This window comes from Eubalaena glacialis, chromosome 7 (genome assembly GCF_028564815.1).
Source record: "Eubalaena glacialis isolate mEubGla1 chromosome 7, mEubGla1.1.hap2.+ XY, whole genome shotgun sequence".
Classification (NCBI taxonomy): Eukaryota; Metazoa; Chordata; class Mammalia; order Artiodactyla; family Balaenidae; genus Eubalaena; species Eubalaena glacialis.
The window spans coordinates 29,319,440-29,331,024 of record NC_083722.1 but is presented as its reverse complement, the minus strand read 5'-3'; the positions used below and the strand labels follow the sequence as shown (position 1 = coordinate 29,331,024).

At 41.5% G+C, this 11,585-nt stretch overlaps 1 protein-coding gene across 1 annotated transcript in view; it reads right to left on the bottom strand.

Annotated features, from left to right (window-relative positions):
• Window positions 1-2,316: 2,316 nt before the first annotated feature.
• The window catches only part of TNFRSF21 (TNF receptor superfamily member 21), a 64,446-nt gene continuing 55,177 nt past the window's right edge, over window positions 2,317-11,585 (bottom strand). Inside the window, exons 5-6 of the mRNA XM_061196115.1 lie at window positions 5,082-5,310; window positions 2,317-3,739 (exon numbers count right to left, since the gene is read on the bottom strand). Of these exons, the coding sequence (XP_061052098.1) occupies window positions 3,510-3,739; window positions 5,082-5,310 (459 nt within the window). The 3' untranslated portion in view covers window positions 2,317-3,509. The remainder of the gene's footprint in view (window positions 3,740-5,081; window positions 5,311-11,585) is intronic.

Below are 11,585 nucleotides of genomic sequence, written 5' to 3'. Positions count from 1 at the left end.
TGGAACTGGTGTAAGCTTTTCCCATATCAGTGCTACTCTTTGTAAGCCTCTTTGAAACCGAAGCTTAATCTCAGGCTCCTCAATGTGATCTGGGGGTCAGCAGCACCCATGCCACCCAGGCACCCCCTCCTCTCCCCGGCCAACAACTGAAAAAGAATCTGTGCTGTAAAAAGATCCCCAAGTGTTTCATTGCTTATTAAAGTTTAAGAAGCACAGCAAAGTGGCCTCTAACTATGCATTTCTAAAAGCTCCCAGATGTAGTTCGGCTGGTCCCCAGTCCACAGTGGCAAGGATCTAAAGCACTTTTCTCAATGTGACCCGATGAGGGTTTCCAGAAAAATTGTGTGGGAAGCTCGATCTCCACGTCACCACAAATCTCCTGAATCGAACTTTCCGGGAATCTGCCTATTTAGCAGCCTGCTCATTCCCAGACGAGGCTTACTTACATGAAAGGTTCAGAAGCACTGAAGCACGTCCAAGTTCTCTTCAGAGGAGGAATCATTCTCTTTGAAAACCAGCCTCTCCTAGTTGTGTCAAAGCTCCTCTGTATTTAGCCTAAGTTGGCCTAGAGAAGACAGTATGACTCTCTAAAGAAAAATAGTCTCTTGCTTAGCCTTTCAAATCACTGAAGGTAGTCTTTCCCTTGCCTCCATGGATCTTCCTCATCAAGTGTAGATTTCTCAGCCATTGCTCCCAATTGTTTCTTACTCTTCCCCCCAAACCCACAGTGGAGACCTTCCAGTTCAGCAGACCCCTCAAAGCAGGGCAGCTCCAATCAGAGAAAACCTCCAAAGTGAGCAAGATAGTATACAAATGAGATTATCATCAGCTCCAATCAGAACATTCTATTTTTTAATACTGCAGTTAAAGGTTGCCTTTTTTTTTTTTTAAAAGAAAAGCTATATATCATGTTAATTCAATATTCAGCTTCTGTTTAACCACAACTCCTATGTCCGTTTCCCCTGGGTCATCAAGAGATGCCACCCCTTCCCTATATTTCCACAATTATTTATTGAACTTAAGTATAGGGCTTTCCTTATAACCCAGATAAATTTTATCACCATGATCTCTGTGTCCACTGTTTCAGCCTGACAAAAGAGTTCTGGATAAACAGTCCTGAATAAACAGTCTTGGATTCAGATTCAAGTCTGATCTCTACAACTCTGCTGTTGGCCCTTAAGCAAGTTCCTTAGCCTTTAAAATAAGCCTATTTTTCATCTATAAAATGGGCACAATTATAGTCCCTGTCTTATAGGATAGTTGTGAGGATTCAATAACATAATATGAAAAGTACTTTGTAAAGTATAAAGCTGTGTAAAAGATTAATAAAAGCATCTCCAAGCTATGAATAATTTACAAATTACTGTTAACGCTGATTCATTCATGATGTTCTCAACCCCACGTAAAATAAGTGGCAGTGCTGAAATCCTCTGAAAAACAAAAAATCTGTCTCCTCTACTACCATCCAGGACCCATTCTGGTTTGTTTTCCTTTTGTGAAGAGTTTCTGTCTTCTGTTGACAAAGAGGAAAGGAAACTTGGCCCGAGAACCATGAAACCAAATCCCAGGATGGCGCTCTAGAAACCAGTCACATGGAAGTGGACAAAACCAGAAAACCCCTTTCATGTCACTGACATGGGTGTCAAAGTGTTCAGACAGGGCATCTACTTCCAATTTCTCACTGAAAGAGGAACTCAAAGTTGCTGAGGGCTCTGGCTGTGGGAATTCTGTAGAGCCAGGGTTCCCAAGCTAAGGGAGATAAGCAATGAAATATAAAATATAACATAATAGATAAAGTATAATGTAATATATCCCACCAACATAAGATGTTACCCTGCCATACTGCCAAGAAAGCCCCCTGAAGTTAATCAGGGGCAATAAGGTTTCATATAGAAGCCTATGAGCTTGTGTAGATAGGCCCATGAACTTATATAGACCCGCCCATGAGTATTAATTTCCAAGATGGAAATGAGTTAAGAAGAATACAATCCAAAGCCTAGTCAGTATTTATACCTCTCCACCTCCAAATCCTCATTTCTTAAAGCAGAGACAATCTCAAAAGCAGGAGCCTCAGATTTACCCCCAATAAACTAGGAAATGCTTGTTCATCCTCAATGCTTGGAAGTCTTTCTCTATGAATCTCTAGGTACTTTTCCAAACACAAACCTTCGCTAATGCGCATGATTCACAGTTTAGAAACGCTCAGGTTTTTAGAATACACTTTTCCAAGAGACTAATCAAAGAGTTATAACATGAGCACACGAACAAGGCGAGGATTAAATATACTCAACTACTCAAGTAACAAACACCTAATATTTATTAATAAATTAGTACACTTGAAGGCATTTTTCTGATATCAGTCCCTCACCACTACCCACAAACCCCACCCACACAAAGGGAGTCCACACCACCTTTGCATTAGAATTCAGCAACTAAGCATCAAAGAGCACGTTTATAAATGGGAGCAGAGTTGCAAATATATCAGACAAGAGTTCTTACAGCTGCAGCCATTTTTAACTAAAGTGATTGAATGAAGGAAACCCACCAAGACCAAGGCCTTGAGGGCAGACCGGACCTATTGACTATGTGTGTATAAAAAACAAGACATCTTGTAAAGCAAAGCTGGACAAATTCCCTTTGGAAAAGGTGCCATTTGTCACCAGCACTTCAATTGTGACTTTCCAAAGTGCAGCAATATGTTCCAGAACAGCTCAATCTCTAAAAGTTGAAGTTCAAGTTCCTTGGTGGCCCAGTTGTCAAGCCACTCAAATAGCAAGTCATGATGGCTTGTGAGGATTTCATGTCTCCAGCCCAGAGCAGATTAGCATAAGGGGAGCACAAGTAATCAAGCATTCAACACGGTGTCCAGGTGAAAACCATACAATCAGCAACAATGTGGTCAAGTTTCAGCCATAAATATGAACTATCCAACAAGGCATGTTAAAAAGATACCTCAAGATCTAATTGCATTACAGTAACTCAGTGGGGTCTTATGTTTCTTGAACCCTTAAGAAAATTCGTAAATGACAAATAATAAAATAGTAATAATAATAATAATAATAATAAAGCCGATGTGAATGTTGAGACATGAAGACAGCTTATAGCATTCACAAGATGCTATGACACTTTTAAGAAGTTAAGAGCCTCATAATCCAGTGTGTGGGAAACGCCACACTGTATTTGTGATACATTAAGTGAATTTAAAGTGCACAGAACAATTCTGAGAATACATACGAAGGGAAAACAGAGAAAATATGGAACCTAAAAAAACTTCAGTGGTGGATATTCTGAAACAGTTGAAAAGGTTTATATGCTAACTTCCCAGGAGGGTTTTTAAAAAGAAGAATGGACTCAAAACACTGGCCATATACTCTGTTAAACACACACACGCGCGCGCACACACACACACACACACACACCAAAAAACAAAAATTAAAAAAAAAATAAGAATAAAAACGCCACCCTGCCACTAAATTGAGTAATTTCCAGAGTGCAGTATTCCTCGTGTTCTACAACAGGTCGGGAAGATGGCTATAAACAGAGTCCAGGAGGGTCTGGCTGGCTTCCTGGCTCTTGACTCCAATGATCTCAAACAGCCGGTCCAGCTTGTCCTCGGCCTGAGGAATCTCTTCAATCACCCGCAGCTCCTCGGGATTCAGGATGTGGAGCATGTCATCAAAAATCGGCTGCAAGTCGCAGGGGTCCAGGCGCACCTGTCGCAGCACTGTGTCCTTCTTTTCTGCAGGGAAGAGAGGAGAGGGGACAGCTGTAACGGGACTGTATTGGGGGACGGAGAAGAGCTAAGGTGACAGCGACCCTCTCCCCAGGCTGTCCCCATCCCACCCCGCAAGGTGAGGGAGTGAAGCTCAGGCACATTTTTAAACACCACAGTGGTTTTTACTGACGTTGCACGTAAGATAACAAACAAGATGTGCCTGACAGAGATCAGACAAGGATCTGCTTATCTGCTTGAATGCGTTGTTGATGGAACATGACATTTGCCTAGACTCAAATGACGTCTCCGAAATTCTCCTAAAACTCAGGAGAATGCTGAAATACTTAAAGAAACTTAAAAAAAACAAAAACAAAAACAAAACTTCACTACTTTCCCCATCTGTAACATGTTAGTAAGCAAAGATATAAGCCCAGCCTTTCCCCTCAAACATTCCAAGTCAATAATCGGCTTATCTGACTTCCTAATTACATTGCTATATTTTAAAATTAAACTGCTAAGAGCAAAAGCACACAAATAAGAAAATATTGCTTCTTGGGTCATATCTTACAATGGAGTGAGGAACTATAACTTCTATTACAATTTATAAAATGTATTCTCTAAAATATAATATGTAACATAAATTATAGACTAAAATATAAATCTTTATATAAGTATAGAGATAAATGACTATATAAAGTATAAAATAGAATTATGTAAAATAGAATTATTTTATAAATATATAAAAAACAACATAAAATATAACCCTTTCGGTAAAATATAACCGGTGTCACCCAAACTAGGAAATTTCTAACAAAAACCTGTCATCAGTATAGTGTACATGCTAATTCCCTACCCTGCTATTCAAAACTGCAAGTGGCAAATTATTTACCAAAAGTACCAACCAATGATGTTTAAAACAGTGTTATTTGCAACCAAGCTTAGCAGAGCGAATTTTAACTTGAGTCACTAAATCCTCTACTCCAGACTCTCAAGATAAGTTATACTTTAAATCCCTGGATTCTGCAAGCCTAGTAAATAATTTGCACACACACACAAAAAAACCTGCCAGACTACATGTTATCGGACCTTCCCCGAAACACACACTCGATAGCATCATGAGGCTCAAGGGTGACCGATACTCCTGGACGCAGGCTCCCGGCCAGACAGTCCGGGCTGTAAAGATTTTCTAGACAGGTCCCGACTGGCTAATGACATGGTTTCTCGCAGGTCAGCCTCACCTCGGAGTCCAGGGCAGGTCATTTAGATGACCCAGCCCCTACTGGAATGGGGAACTGATGGAGGGAGAGATCCCACGGGCTCTTTGAGGGGAGGCTGAAGAATGAATGTGGGTCCAAGCCATCCGTACCTTTGGTTATAAAGGATCCGGTCCTGCTCAGCGCCGAGGAGCCGCTGGACGTGGAGTCACATCGAAGGAGGGGCTCGGACTCGTCCACGAAGAAGCCCTTGTTCTTATCCAGCGGGGAGGGCTCCACCGTCAGGAGTGTGGAATTCTCAAGTTTCGGGTTGGGGCTGGCAACCGGGCTCGTGCTAAGCGGGCTGGGGCTCCTCGGGAGAGCCAGCTTGTCAGTTTCCATCTGTGGAAAGAAACAAACAATTTTGAATTATGTACTTCAAAAATTATAGAAACTGGGACTTCCCTGGTGGCGCAGTGGTTAAGAATCCGCCTGCCAATGCAGGGGACACGGGTTCGAGCCCTGGTCCAGGAAGATCCCACATGCCGAGGAGCAACTAAGCCCGCGCGCCACAACTACTGAACCTGAGTTCTAGAGCCCGTAAGCCACAACTACTGAGCCCGCGTGCCTAGAGCCCGTGCTCCGCAACAAGAGAAGCCACCGCAATGAGAAGCCCGTGCACTGCAACGAAGAGTAGCCCCGGCTCGCCACAACTAGAGAAAGCCCGCGCGCAGCAACGAAGACCCAATGCAGCCAAAAAAATAAAAATAAAAATATAGAAACTAAATGGAAAAGCATCTGAAAAAGAATATACATATATGTGGATAACTGTATCACTTTGCTGTACATCAGAAACTAACACAAGATTCTAAATCAACTATACTTCAATTTTTAAAAAAATAAAATAAAAAATAAAGATAGAAATAATTTTTAAATTAAAAAAATTATAGAAAAAAAATGAAATTAAAAGCCCTTGGATGCTTTTTTTTGGTTCCATTTAGTATTTTGTGGATAAATTCTCCCATTTTGAGAGTCCATAACTTACATTATTGCTAGATACACACACACACACCCCCCCTTCAAAATGCGCAAGAGGATATGTATGAACATTAAAAATTAGGAAGCATATGCACCAAGCTGTTACCTCACAGGAGTGAAACTGGGCAAGAAAGTGAGGAGGAAGATCTCCAACAAAAATACAATTTCGTACTGCTGGAAATGGTCTTAGATGTTCTCCAGCATATTCCCCTCTGTTTCGGGATGAATTATGTATGTGCCCCCAAAATTTGTATGTTGAACTCATAACTCCTTGTACCTCAGAACATGACTATATTTGGAGATAGGGCCTTTAAAGATGTAATTAAGGTACACCTGGGCCCTCATCCAATATGACTGATGTCCTTATAAGAATAGATCAGGACACAGACACACAGAGGGGAAGCCATGTTGAAGACACAGGGAGAAGATGGCCATCTTCGACACGCCTAGGAGAATCAACCCTGCTGACACCTTTATCTCAAACTTCTAGTCTCCAGAATTGTGAGAAAATACACTTCTGATGTTTAAGCTTCCCAGTCTGTGGTAGTTTATTATGGCAGCCCTTGCAAACGAACACACCCTCTCTTTACAAGTAAGGAAACAGGCCCAGAGAAGACAAGTGACTGTCTTTAGGGCACCCAGCCAGGAAGTGGCAGAGCTAAAACTAAACCCTCCGTTTCCTGATTCCCATTTCAAACTAGCTCAGGAAGTAAATAAAACTGCTTGAAAAAAAATGAGAACAGGAGAACACCAGAGCAAAAGCAGCTGGAAGGAGAGAGGGAGAACCACCTCCGCTGGAGCCAGTGGATAGGCTCTTCAGGATGTAGGGGAGACCGTGAAGCTTGCATTCCAGGGCAGGGATCAGAGAGAAAATAACAAGAAGGCAAGCAAACAAGATGGTTTCAGATGGAGACAGTGAGCATCATGACCACTCTGGCTGGTGCATGGAGGCTGGATTTTAGGGAGGTAAGAATCAACACAGGAAGACACTGCCACAGTGAGTGGGCAGGTGAGGTGTAATCATGGCTTGTACCAGGGTGCACAGTGGAGATGGGCGTAAGTGATGAGTGGTATCACCCCATTTTGCAGGTGAAATGACTATGGCCCAGAGAGGGCACACAGACCCGGGGAGAGAGTCAGTGCTCAACTCAGGCCAGCTGGACGTCTCTAGTTGTCCCTGTCATTTGACACCATACCCTAGAAATCTGGAGACACTGGTGGCATCTCCTAGTCGGCTGACTTATATTTTTATTGGTTCTTCCAGCACAGAGGGAAATCTGGGAGCCAGGGCCAGATGACACGGGGCAGGTTGCAGACAGTGACGTGCGCTCTTCCCGGAGCTGTTAATCACCGCTCATTAGAAACCTCATGACTTGACTCCCACTTGTCAAGGGAAACATTTTCAAGTTCCTCAATCAGGAAGACATTGACCCTTGTTTCAAAGGATGACGTTCACCAGTTGTAAAACGCACAAAGCAAAGCACAACTGCCTCTTTTACAAGCTTTACGGCCTGAGAAATTCTTGCAACTGTGCAGATTCTGAAGGCCTCTGACATGGCAAATCTAATGTTCCGACAGCATTTTCCCCGTACAACCACCCATATCCTGCTTCTGCAATCTTAAGGCTTGGATATCACGCATTCCCACCAGCCCCCTTCTGATCCACAGACAAGATTTATGGATACGCTTTTAAGATTTGAATTCATTAGGCCCTGGCATGCATGTGCCCCTCCTCCCTGAAAATGCACATGGCCATTCATGCCAAAACATGTTTTTTATTCACTCAATTAGACAAAGAACACTTGTCTACACTCTGGTTCTCAGGGACAGTACATCGGATGACCCGGCCAGTCAATATAGTGCACTGTTCTTGCTTAAAAAAGAAATTCCTGCCCACAAATCACATGCCAACAGCCTGAGAAGTCCACCCACCTATTTCCTGAACTCAGTTCAAAACTTTCAATATTTAATATTCCCCCCAATTTTGCCAAAGGATATTATCAGTGGAAATTAAGTACATGACTTCTAACATAATTTGGAAGGCAGAATGCTGAATTGATGCTGTCCAATCATTAACAGTGAGTCAAGTGAATGGGAAAATGCCACTAGGAATGGTTTTAGCATCTCCACAATGGAGCTCACAACCACAGCTAAAGCCAGAGACCATCTGACAAGCATCTTTCTAGAAAATCTATTCCTCTACCAAGTATAGATATCTGTCACTATGTCCAGGATACACAGTAGCTGGTTGCATTCCAGATTTCTCTAAAGTTACTTGCATTTTTTTCCTAGCAGGAAAAAAAAAATTTGCCCCTAGAAACTTACTTCTTTCCTCCCTTTACCTTACTATTGACAATATCCATCAAAATTGTTTTGCAGCACTGCAACTCAAGCATTGTGTTACCTGTGATTTCTCTAATAAGAAATTGAAGCCTCAGGATGTGTGGAATAAATTAATTCTTTATTTTCTTAGTTCAGAAAGTTCATGGTTCAGTATTGAGTTTATAGCAAATAAAGAGCACTTATAATAAGATTCAGATACTAAAAAAGAAGACAAATGCTCTAAACAAGAAAGCTAGATGTCCACAGAAGTGGGTTGTATCCTCTTGGAAAAGATTTGAACATAAACTTATCAAAATAGTCACAAAAGAGATCCTGAGTAAATTAATTTATTCCTTTTTCTCCTTTAAGCTTCCCAAATTCTCTACAGGGCCATATTAACTTTTATAATTAGAAAAACAATAAATGTTATTTTTAAAAGCAGTCACCACTGATAAGTATATTTTCCCTCTGTTAACTGGAAAATGTGGCTGCAACAGCTCTTATTTATATTGGTAGCCAAGGAAGAGGACAGTTGGAAAATCATCTACTTGGCTGAGCTCCTCTCTTTACTTTTTTAAGCATTCACAGGCACAAAAGGACAACACTCCTCCCAACTTATTGTGGTGAAGCAAATATTAAGACTTAAAAGAAAGGCCTCTGGGAAAATTGGCCAGTGAAGGCAATGGATCCACCAGATATTTGAAGTCCCTTTGGAGAAACTTGAAAAGTAGAGTTCTTTTTGCTCTATAGCCATGTTGTAACCGTGCTAATTTAGAAGACTCATTTGAGAAATCAGGGTGAGACAGTAAGACAGACCAAAAAGGGGGAGAAGGCAGGGATCATGAGGGGAGAGCTCTCTAAGTAACCCAAATCAGTACGAGTCTATTGCATGAACCTCAAGACCATGAAATTTATTTTGGCCAAATGAGCCCCAAATGTCCTCCTGATTAGTTTCCATACAAATACACTCTGTCCTTCCAGATACTGTATTTATTGGTCTAAACTGATAAGAAAAGAGAGATAAGTGGTTCACCTTACTGGGCAGCTGAGTCATACCTAAAACTCCATTGCTGACCTGACTATTTTCCTTTCGGATTCCCAGAACCACTGAGTATGAGGAACCATCCAAACGGATTAGGTAAACAAGCTATTGATTAAAATTCGTGGGCTTGAATGCCTCTGGGCTACAGAGGTTTGAGCAGTATCGGTGAGACCAATGATATAACTTGTCCTGGGTTGCCCTGGAAAGAGCCATTTCCAGCTGTGTCCTTGCAACCGTCCACTCCTCCCTCAACCAGCTCCCCAAACTGACATGCCCGCTTTGGGTGCGTAATCAAATCACAACCTGAAACTGAACCTCAAAAATAACTCTCCTCTTAACAAATATACACTACTATAGATAAAATAGATAATCAACAAGGACCTACCATATAGCACAGGAAACTCTACTCAATATTCTGTAATAACCTATATGGGAAAAGAATCTGAAAAACAATGGATGTATGTATATGTATAACTGAATGACTTTGCTGTATACTTGAAACTAACACAACATCATAAATCAACTATACTCCAATATAAAATAAAAATTAAAATAAAATAAATAACTCTCCTCTTTTAACATCAAACAAAATGCACTTTCCTGTTGACTGGCCTTTCCGAGGATGACATACTGTGGAAGGCTGAAATGTTTCTCCAGCCCTTGGGATGGTGGAGCCATGGATGCTGAAGCCATTGTCATGGCGAGGGTGGTATATAAGTGAAACAAGAGTTTGAGACTACTTTGCTTCTCTCCTATGATGGAGCAGCATTCCTGAGGATACTCTGCAAACAGGAAGGGGTGGAAGACTCCAGCCCCAGAAGCCTTCTTTTCAGCGTGTTTCATGATCTTCATAGTCAACTCCTAAAAATCAAAGTCATGACAATCCTGGAACATCATGGCAAAGGAAGAAAGGAAATCTACCACTAACTAGCTGTGTGGTCTTAGAAAAACCGCACCCCTTTTCAGATCTGTTTCCTCATTTCTAAAAGAAAAAGGTTACTCTAGGTCATCTCTCTTCAAATGGTCTTATGGTTTGTCTCACTATGGCTCTTTCATTCTCCCCCCCTCCCAACCTACAGACCCCAACTCCCTTTCTCCTTCCAAGTTACTTCCACTGGTTCCTCAACTAAGGTTTACCACTGAGTTATTTTCAATTACTACCTAATTACAATCTCCCTGTGGTTGTACAATTTGTTTTCATAAAACTAATTAACAACTTGGATGCATCAGTGATCCCCTGAAATGAAGCCTTAATTACCCAGCCCTGATGCCCCTTGCCAATCTGCTAAAATGGTTCAACTTAACCCCTTGGTTCCTGGCATCACCCAATCAGATTCCACAAGATCCTTTTCTCTCCCCTCTGTAGCCAGATATGTCTGATAGACTCAAGAAGAAAGCTCCTTACAATTAAAAATCACCTTCCTACTGAACTTTCCCTCCAGACCTCATCCAACACTTAGAAAGAAGGAAGAATTCTTATGTTACATTTGTGAAAACTTCTGTCACTTTAATGATGGTTTTCAAAAATCCATTTGCTAAATTCAATGGAAACTAATTGCTATTCCATCTGAGTTGACCAGCTTGTTACTCAGATCCAGTAAACAAAAAGGGACTTTAAAAAATAAGCCATCATCAATACTCTGCTAAACAACTCAGCATGAAATATATGGAATCCATTTGATGTTAAGGTAGCTCTTATTAGCTCCATTTTACAGATAAGAAAACTGTGGCTTTAAGAGGTTTAAGTAACCTGCCCAAGATCACAGAGGCCAGGACTCAAGATCAGGTCTGGTCTAGTTTCCAAGTAATCCTCTTTGCTGAGTCATGTCACTTCCCTGTCTGGACCCACTGCATTTACAGAAATTGACAAACCCTGTAAACTCAGTACAAAGACATCACATGACCACAAGGGGCTGCCCTGGCCCATCAGCCAGGGTGAAGGGGCCAGAGCCAGGGTCTGCAAGGACCTGTAACTCAATGGCAGATCTTGCAACCCAGCTGGATGACTGCCCTGAGATAAAGATGAGAGATTATGTAATGAAACGTAAAAGCTTTTGCACAGCAAAGGAAACCATAAACCAGACGAAAGGACAACCCTCAGAATGGGAAAAAACATTTGAAAACGAAGCAACTGACAAAGGATTAGTCTCCAAAATATACAAGCAGCTCAGGCAGCTCAATATCAAAAAAACAAACAACCCAATCCAAAAATGGGTGGAAGACCTAAATAGACATTTCTAAGACATACAGATTGCCAACAAACACATGAAAAGAT